The sequence below is a fragment of the Trematomus bernacchii genome, unplaced genomic scaffold, assembly GCF_902827165.1.
Source record: "Trematomus bernacchii unplaced genomic scaffold, fTreBer1.1, whole genome shotgun sequence".
Lineage (NCBI taxonomy): Eukaryota > Metazoa > Chordata > Actinopteri > Perciformes > Nototheniidae > Trematomus > Trematomus bernacchii.
Genome location: NW_022987720.1, coordinates 12250226 through 12267652, shown reverse-complemented (window position 1 = coordinate 12267652; position 17427 = coordinate 12250226). Strand labels below are relative to the sequence as shown.

The 17427-nt window shown below is 40.7% G+C and overlaps 1 protein-coding gene across 1 annotated transcript; it reads left to right on the top strand.

Annotated features, from left to right (window-relative positions):
* Positions 1-3757: 3757 nt before the first annotated feature.
* lfng (LFNG O-fucosylpeptide 3-beta-N-acetylglucosaminyltransferase) lies at positions 3758-11312 on the top strand. The gene is made up of 8 exons (XM_034144315.1): positions 3758-4255; positions 8019-8067; positions 8280-8382; positions 8462-8615; positions 8722-8807; positions 9112-9277; positions 9387-9472; positions 9741-11312. The coding sequence occupies exons 1-8, from the start codon at positions 3857-3859 to the stop codon at positions 9805-9807; spliced, it is 1110 nt and encodes a 369-aa protein (XP_034000206.1). The 5' UTR covers positions 3758-3856; the 3' UTR covers positions 9808-11312.
* Positions 11313-17427: the final 6115 nt, after the last annotated feature.

The following is a 17427-nucleotide window of genomic DNA, read 5'->3' as shown; positions in this document are numbered from 1 at the left end:
CACAAACAAAAAGGGACTGTATGTTGGAGGAGAAAATGGCCATTTACTCAAACACAAGGAACCTTTTCACAGGATTTGTTTAAGATTCAAGCACCACATTCCTCTTTAAATTGACATTATGATATGGAAATAACTCAAAGTTGTCAGCAGCTTTTAGAGTTCCCCTGAGTTTATTGAGCTCTTAGTGGAAATATAAACCTGAAGGGTCTCTCCAGTGAATATCTTGTTTCCAGTAACAATAAGTGGTCTTGTACGGTGTAGAAAAGTCTGTGAAAGTTGTGAAAACAAAGAATTTGATTTAATAAAGCTTATATTTCTCAGAAGCTCAGAAACAATTATAAGTGAAAAATGGTTTATGGGTCTTATTATCCTATAATTTAACAGCAGAAATGATGTTCAACATGTCCAGGCATGCCAGCATGTAACCGGACCCCTGCTGCGGGTTGATCAATTACAGCTCAATAGTCAAGCTGCTTTACAAAAAAAAATGGCCAGCAAAGAAAAACAGAACATAAGAAATAAGAAATATATATTTGACGTAACATATTACACAAAACACATGATAAGCTGATATTATATGATGTGTTATAATAAATCAAGCAAAACAAAAAAATGTAAAAAGGTATAAGTCTCTTCATCACCATCATACAACAGTAAAATGTTATTTACACATAAATGCATTAATAATAATAAAAAATTAGATTAAACACTCACTGGGGCCATTTTATTTATTTTTAATTTCTTAGCTACAAGCACTTTATTTTGATACTTTAAGTCATTTAAGCTCATCATTGTCATACACATGTCTAATAAAGTGACATTTTTAATACAGAACTTTTACTTAAATGTATCTTTGCAGTATACTTTTATTTATTTTTCTCCCTCATAGCATATAATACAAATATTGCCAGTTTTGATACTTTACAGAGAAAGAACAATTATGAAGTTTTTTTCATTATCATTTGTAATCCCAAGCGTTAACAATTTTGTCTCAACTTATTTTTTTTGACCATTTAATGGTGTTTACCTATAGCACCACAGACGTATGGGAACTCTCTCTGCAGATCAATAACATGGGAGGTATTTATTTGCCTCTGGAGCAGCTGAATCATTCTCAGCCTTTGGTCCTCTGAGAGTTTCCTCTAACGTTGCATGAGGAGGAAACTGAAGCCGCTCGGTCCCCTGACTCTCACTTCTGGTGTGACCTGTAATCCAATCAGAGCCAGAGTTTCCATGATGTGAAAATAAACAGAACCGAAGATTGATCCCTCCGCCCGGTTCTCATCCACCGATCCTCAGAGGGCAGTCAGTGGAGTCATTCAATTTGTTCATGATTAAAATGATCCTGACCTTCATCGTGTTGTTTTCGTTAGGAAGATGAAGAGGAACCACCATGATTATCTTAAAATGTATTAGGGAAACATAGAAATAATTCACCGTGCATGTTCGCTTCACACAACAACAAAGAAGAGTCCCTGGAGAGTTTTGACACTGAAACAAAAATATTTTTAGATTGATAATTAATTGATGAAAATAATGTGCTCTAAATTCCCATTTAAATGAAAAATGTACATTTGTTAATCTTAATGATCAGCTGCTTTAAGAATATGGTTTTTAATCTGGTGTTGGAGGGATATATGACTGTTTGATGCACTGCAGCATTTCAGATTATATTGTGAAAGACTGCAACTGTTTAAATCTATATTTGAACCAGTTACTGATGAACAAAAGCTTCTTCAAAAAGCAGAAACATCAAAGGAGGAATGTTAAATGGACTGAAAAACAATGGAACATTCTGAGTTAAAAGAAAGATAATTTCTTCCATGTTGGATATATATATACACTGTGCATAGTATCACGTTATGGCTGGCATCTTACAGACACATGTGCTTTTCTTTTTTCTGGTTTTTATCAGTGAATGAAATGGAGCTTTGTGGACAGATTGTGAAATGTTGTGACACTCTGGCTACATTGCATTCTGGGATTCTTTACCTGCATCTAATCTTCTTTATAGGAACTAAAAATAGCAATGCTTACATTTTACTTTGCCGGCCTCAGATCCCCCACCATGCTGATATGATCTGAAGAAAATCAAGCACACTGTGGTGTTTATTTGTGGGTTTGTGGGCACTATGGTGAGGAAGTGGGCTCCTCTGAAGAAGCTGGATTTAATCTCACTGGAATCCAGCAGAAGTAATGTTAGATTGTGTGTGGGGGGGGGTTCTATCTGTGTCCTTGGAAGAAGTAAAAGGCTGAAAGAAACAAAACAGAGGGGGAGATTGGATCTAATTCAACTGGAGAACTTTACTCTTTCACGAACAATTGTTTTTACAAGTCCTTAAAAGAACCAGAAAGAGTTTCCGAGGTGGGACGAATGCCTTGCAAGCCCCTGCAGAAAGAGGTGGTTGATCGGAGAAGAATTGAGGCCAGAGAGACAGCCCCCTCTGCCTGGTTTCTTACACTTTGCCTTTAAATGCCTTTCTATGCACACTTTGAAAAAGTGAACAAAAGACCTTGTCAGGAGCAACAAAGCAGAGAGGTAACTTATGTACAGGGTGTCCCAGAATTTAAAAGAAAGAAACACCTGTAGTGGAAAAAAGTAATTTTTTCTCCTGCTAAATTTGTTAAATATATCTATGTGCCAGTAAATGCAGAGGATTTGAGATGCGGGATGTGTTTTAATTACAATTTATTACAGACATTACTGTGTCTCGTATACTTTAAAGAACAACATTGACTTTTAGGGATGTTATCCCAAATACCCTATATATCTGGATTGATGCCAACATCCTCTGTGTTTTCAGCTGCCTTTGCATTAGACTTAAAGGGGTTTTCTCCATACTTTTGGTATTGTTAAATGTCTTATGGGCATTTAACAGCTTGAAGGGTTTTGTTTCGCAGCGAAGTTAAAGACCTCTGTTTAACCAGACATTTGTTTGATACAAACTGTCCAAATGTAGCGGTTGCTGGGCGCCATGAGGTTATTGAGGCTTCACCAGCTGCATGTTGGTATAAATGGACTCTCAAGTCTTTTGGTCGGACTCCAAGCAGCAGACGGCACTCAGTTGTGAGAGCCAGAATTTGAATAACAAGTGTTCAGAAGCAGCCAACTGTTTAGAGTCCTCTCAAGGTCAGTGAGGAACAATGGAGCCAGTTTCTGTGGTGAACACCCGACTGAATTCAAATAGCTTCACCTCGGGAAAAAAGTCCTAAATCTGACTGCAAATTTATATCAGAATCAGCTTTTAGTCCAAGTAAGTGCGCACATACAACAAATGTGACTCTGTTTTTTGTTACTCTCAAACTAATTGTACAGAAATAGACATAATGGTAACAAAGTAAAAAGAATGTTTGCTCATACAAATACAACTTTAGGATATGTTCTTCAAAGGTGCAGTTTTATCTTCCAGGGGGGTTTCGAAACACATTTTTCCTGTAACCACCTGCAGATGTGTCTACTTTGTGTCAATCGTTCCCTCGTCATATCTCTTAAAAGCAAACCTAAGTGAACTCTGCATCACACACACACACACACACACACACACACACACACACACACACACACACACACACACACACCCACACACACACACACACACACACACACACACACACAAAACTATAGCCACGCCCCATTGCTATGTCGCTGCCTGGCATGCTGCATTCAAGGACCGCCCAGGAGGCGTGGCCAGCATGGAAGCTTATATATTTTCCCTGGAGCCAATTTACTTAATCTTCACTCAGCTATGCACGCTGACGGACCTGTCGTTCACTTTTTTGTATTTTATTAAATAAACCATATGGACTTTGCATTGAGGATTCCGCGTCATAGTTGTAGCCTTTTTTAAGTTTAATAATGTTTAAAAATAACGGAAAGAAGACCGCTATAACTGTAGCCAGCACAGCCTGTCTGTGCATGCTGCTGCTGCTGCTGGCGGTGCAGCATCTCCGGGTTCAGGTGAAGGATGAGGGGGCGAAGGGAGAAGATGCTGGAACCCGCTCTCTTCTCCAGGATGCCGCTCAGGAAAAAGAGCAGGACGCCCAAACTAAGAAAGGATTCTCGGCGTACTTCACCAAACTGACCCGGAGTCGGAGGGACGTGGAGAAGCCCGCGCGCTCAGCGTCCGCTGAGGCGCCTCCAGCTGAGGACATCAGCGCTGATGACATCTTCATCGCTGTGAAGACCACCAAGAAGTTCCACCAGTCCAGGCTGAATCTGCTCCTGGACACCTGGATCTCAAGAAACATACCACAGGTAAAGAATAAGTGCAAAATATTATGTAATGCAAGTTTTATTCTGTTCAAGTTGGAAAAGATGATGTGAAGCAGTGGGTGTGCTTGTTGTTGTGGGCAGATGTCATTGTTGCTGCAGAGATGAACAATGTTCACATGCAGGTGATGCTTGTTTGATGGCTGCCTATGTGCTGCATTGTTCCCCATTGAATTGTCACCAGATGACAGTGAAATAGACTAACAGCCCCTGTTAACCATGCTGAGTTTCTTGGGCTCTGTCACTTTTTATTCTCCTCTGAGTGATGTCCCTGAGAGCGAAGGGAGCAGTTCCAGGACTCCCTCTCTCAGCCCCCCTCTCTCCCCACTCTCTATTATTTATCCCTCCTCTTTCTGGGTGTCCCTGTGAATGCCCCCGGTGCAATGGATGCTTCACAGCACCGACTCCAGCGCTGTCCCCCTTCCAGCACTAACAAAGCGTCTTTCTGAAGGGGGAAGAAAAGCTTTCCCAGCCCCTTGTCTCCCCTCTCTCCATGGGAACGTGGGAGCTGAGTCTGGGTCAAGCTTGCTGGAGGGATGGGACAACTGGGGGGCTTCGTTAAAGGGGATGCCTGGCTGGGACAAAGGGGTGCATCTATAGGCAAGTTTATGCTGCACGCTGAGTGTGAAAATGTGTCCTTGAGAACCAAGCTTCTTCAAAGGGGAGGAGGAAACGGCTATTCATTCTGATTGTATCCTGCACCTATGGGTGTCACATGTGCTTTTATCAGAAGTCTATTTAATTTGCCTGAAGTGCTGTCACGCCAGGGGTTTCTGTAAAAAACTCTCTTTATCTTAAGCATCAGTAATGTGTGGAGGGAGCTTTCATCTGTGGTGTTTAGTGGCAGTAACATTGTAATGATGATAGGCTGTCACAACCACTTAGCCCAGAAAGAATCACCTGCACAGCTCCTGTTAATGTCCAAACCATGGCCCAACACATCTGCTTAGGCAATAGCTGATGGTGCTAATTGGTGCTAATCACTGCATTGCATGATGTAAGTTAGCCCATCCGACAGAGTCAGCAGCAGGGCTTATAGGCAAGCAGCTGGTGGGTGGCTGCGCACACAAAAAGGACAGACTGAATCCCACAATGCAAGAGGGAGTTCCTGGAGGAAGGGTGCCAGGTGGTCAGGAGAGACAGAACAAAGGACGGCCTTAATGCCAGCCATATGATGCTCTCAGTTCCCACAATGTACATATGGCCATCATTGATATTCAGGAGCGATTCTCACGCTCAGCTGATGGGACATCTGTGGAGTTTGGATCACTTTTGTACAAAAGGGACAAAAGCATTATTTCTGCAAACAGCAATTTAGAAGACTTTTTTATTTACTGTTACTTTGTGATCAAATCTCTTCACTCGTATGCAGAGGGAGACACTATCTGCTGCTGTTTACATGAGAACAGACAGGGAAGATTTTTGTGATAGCTGTTTTGACACAATAATGCCTGTGGCCTTCTTAATCTTTGAGCTCATTGAGAGCATAAATAGCATTTTTGTTAATCCAACCAGTTAGTGTATTCATGTAAAAGGTTACCCTTTGTAGTTATTAAATGCCAGACCCAATTTATCTCTGAATCATTCGTTTGGAGACAGAAAGTCTTTCATCACACGTCATTGTATAATCTATTATAGAACCCCTTCCTGTTTTCTATTTATCACCCCTTGAACAATATAGCTTTGTTCTGAGTCCAGGGCGCATAACCCAAAAGAAGAAAATGGATCAGAGTTTCCTCTAGCAAGAGAGTATAGTAAATTGATTTGTAAAACTGGCACATTTCTTTTATCAGAGCTTTATTTCAGTTTTGCAGCTGTCATCTCCTTAGTGTGCCATGCATTCCTCTCTTAGGAGTAATTAGCTAACTTTCAAACAAAGAGCGCTTTAAGAATTTAGAAAAAAAAACACTTGGCGATGTTGTTGGAATGGCTTCACAAGTGGTCAGAAAGAGGCTGGGTGTCATTAAAGAAGACAGCCTGGTATTTAATATATGTGTCCTGATAAAAAAGAGGGGGGGGGGGCTGAAAATGCTTTGAATCTTTGGGACAGAAGGGGGAAGGAGCCAGGGTGGAGGTGGTTGATGGAGGGAGGGGTGCCCGATGCCCTTCCTTCCCGAGCTGGAGGCAGCCAGCCAGGCAGGCACCACCATCAGCTCACACAGGGCCGTGCCAGGCCTTCCTGCGGTCAGGAGTGCAGCCCCCCCCCCTTATATTTGCTCTCATCTCCTCACCCCGTGCCCCCTCGCCTCTTATCTCTACTTCACACACAGCCAACTTTTCTTTTCTGTCTTTCTTTTTTTTACATGAATTAGTATTCCATGTAAGTAACTGTTCTTTTATGTTTCAGTTAAGGACCACAGACAGAACAAAATAAATCTTCCCGGGAGGGGGGGGGGGGGTTCTCTTTAGTTAACTCCTGCAGCTGTATGCAAATGCTGGCAAACATATTTAGAATTTACCCAGTGGAGACTTTACCCAGCATGAAAACTCAAAGCATTGTTCTATTCAAGGGGCTCTGGCCGTGTATGTAGCCCGGAGAAGGGAGGGGGGGGGAAGGATAGGGGGTGAAGAGGGGGTGAATGGCCACACACGGCTTTGGATTTACTAATCAGCAGTGAGATTCCAGCCCCCCCCCCCCCCCCTCACCACCACCACCGCCCCTCTTTCTGTCAGTGCCCTGGCAGCTCTGGCAGCTGCCTCAGTGATTAGGCTGTCTATTCAGCGGACTTTAAAGCAAACAGCGCCAGCCTCTGATCCCTCCACCAGTGGAACCACCACCCTTCCTTAAACAAATACCGGCTCATGGCTTCAGCATCGAGCAACATCTGCTCAGACTTTTATCCACAAAGTGTTCAGAAAAATAAAAAACTGGACTAAAAAGATTTGTCTTTTCCATTGAAGTAACATCAGAGGCCGGTTTCTGGATGCAGATCACAATTGGCAGTTGCTCGGCAGCAGGGTTAATAGTTGACAAAAAGGGCTCTTGTCAGGAGGGATAAGGCACCACGACCCGGCGTGTAGAGGCACGTGGCGCAGATAAGGTGGCGTGATGTTGCGCAGGTGCTGCCTCACCTCAGGTGAAGAGTAAACACACCGCTGACGGTTACAAAGCTTTCATCATCACCATTCACCAGCTTGCACCTGCTCACTGAGGTATCATAAAAAGCTCCTTTTTAAAGAGTCTCCCTGTAAGATCCCCTTTGTTGTTACCTCCTTTACGAGTAACTGCTACATTTAACAAGCGCCTGCAGCCTCGTGGAGGGATTCCTGAGTCTGTCAGTCATACAGCAGTGAGCTCTGTGTTGTGGTTTATCTACTTTATGCTTCTGTTTTAGCTGCATTCAACACACTGAAGCCCGGCAGCAGGTCCAGCAGAGCCAAGGGGCTCAGCCGGGGGATGGGATACATGAATGGGGTGTGTGGGGGCGGACAGTCTGCCTCCTCCTTTGTTCTGTGTCTGGGATGCTTCGGGGCAGCAGCATAGTTGCCATGGAGAGAGTGAAATGCAGGACAAAAGGCCTTTATTAGAGCATGGGGTTGTTTAACTCAATGTGTTTTCCACTGCATAAAAGGCATGTTGATTGATGCTAATCACACCGGGCTGGATATGAGGCAGAAGGTCTTTTTTTGGACACACTGTTCAATTTGATCGTGTGGCATGCCTCACATGATCATCAAAAGTCGTTATGATTTTGTGGATTTAACGAAGAAGTTCACTGATGTGTGTTCTCCCTTTGTTTGCTTACAGACATACATCTTCACGGATGGAGAGGATGAGGATCTTAAAAAGAAAATTGGTAAGTTTTACAAGGGAATATTTCATGTTGGGAACAGAGATGCACATTGTTTCATTGGATAGAGGAACTCTGAATTGATGAGAAACCTATTTTTAAAGTCATAAATTCAGCTCGAGTTTTTCCACTAAATGATGCTATTCAATTACAAAGAGCCTCCATTGATGGATTTATCTTTAACTAATACAAACGCTTCTTCTTTTTCCTTGCCACAGGAAGTCACGCCATCAACACCAACTGCTCTGCAGCTCATAGTCGACAGGCGCTGTCTTGCAAGATGGCGGTGGAATATGACAAGTTCATAGAGTCGGGGAAAAAGTAAGTACCTTAATATTTATTCCTATGATAACTTAATAGTATGAACATATCAGGTTCTAACAGTTCTTATTTCTCTTAGGTGGTTCTGTCACGTAGATGACGACAACTATGTGAATGTGAGGACTCTGGTGAAGCAACTGTCCCAGTTCCCCCACACCCAGGACATGTACATCGGTAAACCCAGCCTGGACCGGCCCATCGAGGCCACAGAGAGGCTGGGGGACAATAAGATGGTACGTGGAAGATTCTTATAACTGGTGCAAAAATATTTTCAAGAACATGCCTCTTATTTGTTAGATTATTTCTATATACTGACAAACTTTTCTCTGTCCTTTATAGAAACCAGTCAACTTCTGGTTTGCTACTGGAGGAGCCGGCTTCTGTGTGAGCCGGGGTCTGGCGCTGAAGATGAGCCCATGGGCCAGGTGAGAAACAGAATTACACTAAAAATGGAATCATGCAGGCGGTAAACGGCAAACCCATCATCATTTAAATGGATGACAGGAGCGTTAAAAGTCAAATATGTAATGTGATTTCCGCAAAAAATAAGAAACTCTGTTCAATCGGACAACAAGAAGTTAATAAGTTTGATCATTTCAACAAGTGCTGCGCTCCTGTTTGCCGTCTGCCTGAAATCATGTGAATGCAGAGTTTTTAGGAAGTAAATGCTAAACAAATGCCTTAATGTCCCATCTAACCTGAGTTTCTTGTTTCTTTTTGTGTCTTCAGTGGCGGTCACTTCATGAACACAGCAGAGAAGATCCGCCTGCCCGACGACTGCACCGTGGGCTACATCATCGAGTCGGTCCTGGGGGTCCCTCTGACCCGCAGCAGCCTGTTCCACTCCCACCTGGAGAACCTGCAACAGGTGTCAAGATCTGAGATACACAAACAGGTGAGAGCCTCATGTCTTAAAAAAAAACTTTTTTATATCTTTTTTCATATCAGAATCTTTTGTGTTTCTTTTACATGATGCTCATTTCTCCCTGTATCTTTTCTTCCAGATCACCCTCAGTTATGGGATGTTTGAAAACAAAAGTAATATCATTAATCTGAAAGGAGCTTTCCCTGTGGAGGAGGATCCATCAAGGTGAGAGATTGTTCTACATATAATCACACTTAACAAGCTGAAATTATTGTTAATTAAATGTATTATGTCAACACATTTCACGTAACTGTATTAGGTTAGTTAAAAGCAATACTATTACGTTGAACCTAATACCTTATGTTATATTACAGTTATGTTAAATCTGTTGACGTAATACATTTAAATAAAGTCACAGTTTTTCAGTACAGATTTATCCTCCACTTCACCTCTCAACAAATCTAACTCCATACTTTGTATCTGTGTGTTGCAGGTTCAAGTCTGTGCACTGCCTCCTGTACCCAGACACCCCGTGGTGTCCCCCTCAGGTTGCCTTTTAGGGCGACCGCTCCTTTCTCATCCTCGTCCCCGTCGTGCCTCGGTATCTGAAAGGCTCGTGGGGACCAGTGTTTCGTATTAGACCGCGCGGCTGCAGTATTGTTACTGCAGTTTCGTGCGGTCTTTATTAGTTTAACTGGGCTGCTGTGCGGCCCGCCTTGGGACTTTTCCTTCCTGTCCGGAGCCAGGACCTTGCCCCATAATGTTCTGGAGCAGGACCCCAGCTCTAGACAGGAAGTTGCTTTCAGCGTTTAGCTTTGCATGCAATCAGTTGAGCTTTGTGATGTATATGTTGCTTGTAAATGTATCTGCAATTCTCATAGAATGTATTGCCATTATATGCGAGCCTTTTTGCCAGCTTTTATTAACACTTTGTCTGTTTTAGCTTGAAAAAATGCAAAGCCATACAGGTCTTTGCTTGTATACTTTTTGGCTTTTTTCAGGCATTTTTGTTTAGATCTTTAACTTTGACTCCGGACAAACGCTCTAATATGAAGATTTTTTTTGGTGCTTTTAAGTTGACAGTGTTATTTCTTTCATAAACTGAGCTGGCAGTAGGCAGATATTCCAAATGCGTCGTTCAGTGACCTAATCTGAGGTATATCAGGACAAAGCACTTTTCCCTTTTTGATATTTTATTGGTAACTTAATTTACGTCCTTTTATTGACATGCCTCAGATTTGTGTCCATACTAACAAAATTGACAAATAACCTGTCAAAATCTCTATCTATTCATTTATATCTATTTAAAAAAAACTCCTTGCATTTGTTACAATCAGGGAAATTAATGAGGGGAAAGAGATTTTGATATTTTAAATTGCTTTGGGATGTTTTTTTGTTGTTTAATAATTGCACAGCTGAGTTTCAAATGAGCTGATGTTTGCTCCTGAAAAGACACTCACCTCAAAGGCTCAACAATGAAGAAAGAGGAGTGCATTTTAGCTTGGATGACCCAAAAAAGCTAAAATCACTTCCAAACATTGGCTAAACCTAAATAATAACCACATGTAATCTGAGCCACAGTCTATAACAGTTTGCACGAAAGACTGGTGAGCTTTTCTGTTATTAATAACAAAATAATATTATTTATCTACACATGATATTGGTTACTGTTGAGGCCTGCGAGGTGACGACTTTACAGGAGCAACATGAGTGTTTTCACATGGAGGTGTTCCCTCTGTGTCTTCTCTCACCCATATTGGGTCACATTGTACATTTTGATTACAGTATTGTGTACTGTTTAAATTAGTAGTAATTGTAAAATGTTTTAAAAAAAATGTAATTTCCCCTTTGTGGTTTACATAATGCTTTTAATGACCCTGACATGATTTTTTGAACTGTGCTAAATGAATGTGGTGTTTATTCTCCAGTATCTGGAGGCTTTGAAAGGTTCATTCCCAACACTGGCTTCTCAGGGATTATGAGCTGATCCTGGTATTAACTACCATGGGACCCACGGTGGGACCTGAAACTTTGAATAAAAGTGCATAACCACTGAGAAACCTTACATATTTGGTCATGTTTTTATTTCCAGTTCAAGATGAGACATTTAAGGCAACAACTACGGGCAAAAATATCCCCATCAACATCAAAACACTTCCTGCACCGGTCAATTTTGAGAGATTGTCTCCATAACAGTTCTTATTTTAGACTAGGGAACGGAAACATCCAGAGTACAGATTGTTTCTTATACTACACTTTGTCTATTTGCATCTGCAGATTTCTCGAGTTGGCATTAGATGATTCTGCATTTGCATATCAGAACACAACATTTAAGAAGACTTGTAATTTCTTTTAAAAAGAATAGTCCTAATGTAAACAATCAACTGGGGAAGTTTCATGGGGATATATGTTAGTTAAAAGTTTTCTCCCTATTCACCATTATAATCTCTCCTTAAAGATCAAACACAACCTTTATCAGTTATTTTCCATAAAAACCTCTCGCATGATTTTATTTATTTATATTCCACAACAAAGTTTAAAGAAATGCCAATATAGTGACCCCTAAATTGGGAACCATTGGGCGGACATTAAACTGTACACTTATGTAATTTAGTTTAATTAGTTCAAACTATTAGGGAAATACTATCACTGACTGCCTCATTTGAGTATATATTTGAGCATTTAGATTTGATACTACTTCTTCTTCTACTCAGAGGGAGATATGGCAACATTTACTTGCATTTATCCGACAGTTGTAGTTACTAATTATTTCCCTGATTAGGATGTATAATCTATTTTAAACACCAGCTATTGTTAACATACAGTTTAGTTAAAAGCAGTCAATAATAGGTCATGATAGCTCCACAGCCGACAGCTACCAGTACAAAGATTACTAAACTATTAATGGATCAATCCTAATATATAATATATCAACATGTTACACTAGATGGGCATTACTTGTATTGGACTATCCTTTCGCACAACTTAGGAAAAACTGCTCTCATGGCATTTAGGGGTACTTTTTTTTTGTCTAAAAAAGCTGCCTCACAGGATATATATTTGTACTCTGCCCGAGTTCTTGCAAGAACACAGATAACGTGGAAATTATGATTAATTATCAGCATAAAGTAAAAAATCATTCTGCATAAGCACAAACGAACTCTAGCAGACACAGAGCACAGACTCCATCTCCAAAGGCTTCCATGGGAGACAAATTACACGGAGCAAACATCCTCACCACAAACCATAATCACAGCTTTGCCTTGCAGAGATGTATAGTGGGAAAAACTGAAGCCTTTTATGTGTCTAAATCTCATGTTCAAACAGTCCTCTGCACCCTCTGTTTTCTCACTGTTGACTCAAAACGTTTCCATAAATCTGTGCAGAAGTTCTAAATGACACATTGCATGAAACAAGACATTCAAAGCAGTCTGATTGGTAGCTATAACCTTTCATGAGTGGCAAACGCTTGATCCGTCTTACTCAGCTTGTTAATAAGAAGAAGAAAAAGAAGCGGGAAATGTCTCCTTTGGCACTGCACCCTGGGAAAAGAGGGCGTGTGGCTTAAGCATGAAACACTTGTATTATTAAACTGGCAAGCTGTGAAAGTGCAAACAGTAATCGGATATGCGGCACTCTGATCCTATCCTTTAGGAGAAAAGGTTTTTACTTACATAACAAATCATAAGAGTGTAAACTAATCTGTCTTTAATCTTTTCAAGATCAGACTCTCAAAACTGACACTTATATTTAACATTTTTGTAGAGGTGCACGTGCAATAAAAGTAAAAATAGTAAGTAGATAAAGATTTAAATGAGCCTTAAACCATTTCCTCCAGTTTATACGTAATCCCTTCTTCAAACATACCAGTCACATCTGTGATCAACTTTAAATGAGTCGTTATATGTGATTACTGTACTTTGGTGATTTCCCCCTGTTTATCTTTCCTCAATGTTTGCTTTGCACTTATGTCTGTTCCCATACCAATAGAATAATAAATACAGTCAGACTGAGCCTTTAAGTGTACGCTATTTGCATTTTAATTTATGCCCCGAGCTGGCCAAGTGTTCAGCCTCAAACCGGGAGACAGTTGGACAGAGGACAGAACTTTGACAGGAAGTGTGGATGTGTAATGACCGCATTAGTAGTGATAGTAAAGTGAATATGTTATTAGTATTGCTACTTAAATAGAAGTGCACAATGTTTTTAATTGTATTGTTCTTTGCATTGCCCTTCAAGCAGCAGAACATACCCCGATGTAAGACTTGAAATTTGCTTTGTTTACTTTTGAAATAATTAAGATATGTTAATTAGTGATCTTTAGTCTTATAGGCATATTTTCCTACCATTGACCAGAGCCAGTCTAGCCATTTCCCCCTGTTTAGAGTGTGAGTGCTAGGCTAAGCTAAGCTAAGCTAACCAGGTGCTCACTGTTGCTTTATATTTAGAGTTAGAATCTTTATCAAATCTCTGTTTCGTTCAGCTCTTATGTCAATAAGCAGTCATTTCAGTTGTGGTTTCTTTAGATATTTTTGTTTGTTTGTTAAGTAATAGTAACCATATACTGCAACGTTAGCATATAGCAGAAAGAAAGAGTAGGATGCTTCGCACATAAGTGAGAGTAAGAGCGTGGGAGATGTAGCATTAGCTCCACAATTATATAATTTCAATGAGATAATATTACTTTAATTTAAGCAATGAATTTGAGTAGTTCTTCCGATGTAAATTGCATAATTTCAGTCTAATTATCAGATTTAATTATCTTTAAATAACAAGTCAGTATCTTGATAGAAAGTATTTCTCAACGTCTCCACGGGCCTGTCGTTTGTGCAGTGGAATAATTTGAGTAGTGCTGTTTTGCATATGAATGGTGTGGCAACAGGTGGGGGACTATAACAAAATAAACACCCAACTGCAGACATCCATCAATCCTGCTAAATGTCAGTGAGCTCTGGTGAAATATGTCTGGAGGCTGAAGATTATCTGCCAGTGATAAAGCGAAAGTCGAGCAGGATCTGTTTACACAACATAAAAGTCCTGCATGACTTGTGTCAGTTTCAGTTTTCGTCACACCTGAAGAGAAATGTGCCCACCTACGAATGTTTCACCCCAGTCTGTCAGCCGTGTGATGTCCCCGCATTGAAAAAGTTGTTGTTCTATTTTTTTTTATTATGGGGGCCTTACTTGATTGACATTGGGCCTTCTTCACAGCAGATATTGGCATAGTTTGTCATAGTAGGACAAACCCAGGTGTTATCAATACCACCAAAGAGGTGTAAGATGCAACTAAATGGAAAGCAGGCATCGTTTTATTATTTACTGTGCTTGTTTTACTGTGAGATTCGAAATGTCTTCTGTGAAAAAAGGCTTATTCGTATTTAGTTAAACAAACATCACAGGTCTCAAGGGTGAATGTTTTTCAGCCCTGTCCTAATGTGGGACGACAGGAAACACTTAGGTGTGTTAATAGTTTGTTCCCTGCTGATTAAAACACAAACACCTGGGTGTGCTTCCTTACACCTCCCATCAGTGCTCTGAGTGGGAGACGTGACATTTCACAGCTCTGTAAAACTGCTCTCTTTCTGTTCGTGTGACTCAAAAACAAAACAGCGTCTCTTAACTGTCAGTAAAAAGGAAACCCCAGGGTGGGAGGTGAGGAGTTGGAGTAGATGTGTGGTGAAGTATGGCTGACATTCCTCAGAGTGCAGGGGATTACAGAGAGGCTGTCCGCTCGCACATTGTCTTCATGACTTCCCTCTGCTATATCAGTCAGTCTCCAATTAACAGCCTGCATTGTCTGCAGGATTAGGAGCGGCGGGACAAGTCCCATTGGCCCGCCGAGAGATCTCACAGCAACTGGCACAGGCCTTAATCCTGCTCAACATGTGCTCTGAAGGCAGACGAGTGGCCATTTACGATAATCCAGGTATCACATATCCTGTAGAGAGGGACTTGAACCTCGTCGTGAGCAGCACTTGAGTGGAGACTTGAGGAATTTGGTGTATGAAATCATGGAAGATATATGAAAGGAAATAATAGATTTTCTACATAAAGTGGTTTAAAAAACAAAACACATTAACTTCCTCCTGCCAGGGTCTTTACAAAAACATTTTATACTTGAAGGTAATTTCAAGACTTAATCATTCAGAATTTTAGCGCTAGAAGGAATACTCAATATTATATTTAAGCTTAATAATGGCAAGGGGATAAACTTAAGTTCTATCTATTATGTCTGTACTTCAATGTTATTTGATTACAAATTAAAACATTTTTTAAGGAACATAATGTTTGACTTATTGTACATTTAGGCCTGTGAGTGTAATTAATCCAGATAATAATCATGATTTAAACAGATAACTCCGTTTGTATTGTAGTTCATACAGCAGCATAACCGCATGTGTTATATATGTCAGAAATATGCATCAAAGTAAAATCGTGTAAAAAGTTTGGAATAGTGCTTCCAAGAAATGCAAATCGGTATGCAAATGATGCTGCACAACCTCAGGCATGGATTACTCATAACTGTTATTTTAATAATACACCATCTCAGTAGCATAACTGACAGGAAGTGACTGATCACTGCAACACACTTTTGGAGGAAAACTGGTATAACTGTACTAGCTTTGAGCAGAGTAAATGTGACTGAATATCTGGTATAAATGGTATCTAATCTGTGGTTAGGTGGTCGGGGACCACTGAAAGATGAACAATTGGACTTTAAAAGAACAGGAATGAGAACAAAAGTTTGGAGAAAGTCCTGAAGCATCACAGTGAGCAGGAGGAGTAAAGAGGTAAGGACGCACACGGCTCCATAAATCCTCCATTAGGTACGTGCTCCCTGCGACTGGTGCGGTGATGCCTTCAAAGGAGGAGGTGAGGTGTGAATAACTTGGGCGCTGACTCCCAGGACACAGCTGTCTCCCCCCCCCCCCACAAAGAGACGAACCAGGCACCCTGTGACCTTGTAAGCATGGCAGCAACAAAGCAGCAGCATTCCCTCCAGAAGCGGAAAACAAAGGTGCTCACGTCCTGTGTTTGCCTTCGTCTGCCTCATCTATCCTGTGATGACAGACAGAAAGAAAGGAGGATTAGAAGAGGTACAAGTGAACATTATGAGCAGAGAAGGAATAAAGGCAGATATACTTTAACTGAATTTGAGTATATACATCTTCTGCTAGAGAGAATATTTGTGCTTTTACTAAATTACATGTATTTGGCAGCTGCATTCACTGTTACCTTTCAGTTTAAGATGAAGCATTCAAAAATATATGATTATCTTATGAAATACAACATATTTAACAAGTTGTTTATTATCTTTATAGCTTGTAACTCCACAAAAAAACAGTAACAAGTTGATGCCCCTTGTTATATTTCAGATGTCGGTCAAATATAAGCATATCCACCAAAATTGTCCCCCCAAATGTCTCACATGGTTTTAAGACCAAAATGTCAAAATGATCTTATATTTCCCTCCTCTAAAGCAAAGATTATGGAACATTTACAAAAAAATTAACATACATTACATTACATTACATGTTACTTGTTAGACGCTTTTATCCAAAGCGACTAACATACTCAATACTGTGGGCAATCCCCACAGGAGCAATTTGGGGTGAAGTGTCTTGCCCAGGGCAGGACATACTTTTTTTCTTCACTACACAACCTCTCAGATGTGTCATGTGGCCCTTCAGAGGGACCTGATAGGTTAGGAACCCAAGGGTTTAACAACCTAAATGAACATAGTTAACACATATCGATGAGAAGGCTTTCCAAAACACTCTCCACTGTGTAATTTAAACATAAAAGCACCCTAAAGTCCTCTATCATTTCGCTACCATATCAAATGAATGGAGTCTAGTCAGAAAGACATCTAAATATTTATGGGATGTGCTTTGGAAAAATGTCAGCCAGTCATTTACTGTAGACATCATTTGTATTGTTTGACAAAAAACATGCAAACCACAGATTTATACTCAGTTACATCACTTTTTGTGGGAATAGAAAATATTTCCCTAACCAGAATTTCCACTGGACAAGAGAAAGGACCCGCATGGTTCGATAAAATGATTTAGGATCATTTACAGGGTGCATTTTTAATGGAAGTCTTGCCTTGTGCCGCTTTAACTCTCGTGTGCCTCCTGGCCGCACTGCAGCTGCCTGGCATTGAAGAAAAGATGGCA

What these genes read in the sequence shown, in the direction of transcription:
- lfng (XM_034144315.1), top strand. Translation starts at nt 3,857, where the DNA reads ATGTTTAAAAATAACGGAAAGAAGACCGCTATAACTGTAGCCAGCACA. An exon ending in TTCATAGAGTCGGGGAAAAA is followed by an intron (nt 8,383 to 8,461) that starts GTAAGTACCTTA and finishes TATTTCTCTTAG; the next exon opens with GTGGTTCTGTCACGTAGATG. An exon ending in GTGGAGGAGGATCCATCAAG is followed by an intron (nt 9,473 to 9,740) that starts GTGAGAGATTGT and finishes TGTGTGTTGCAG; the next exon opens with GTTCAAGTCTGTGCACTGCC.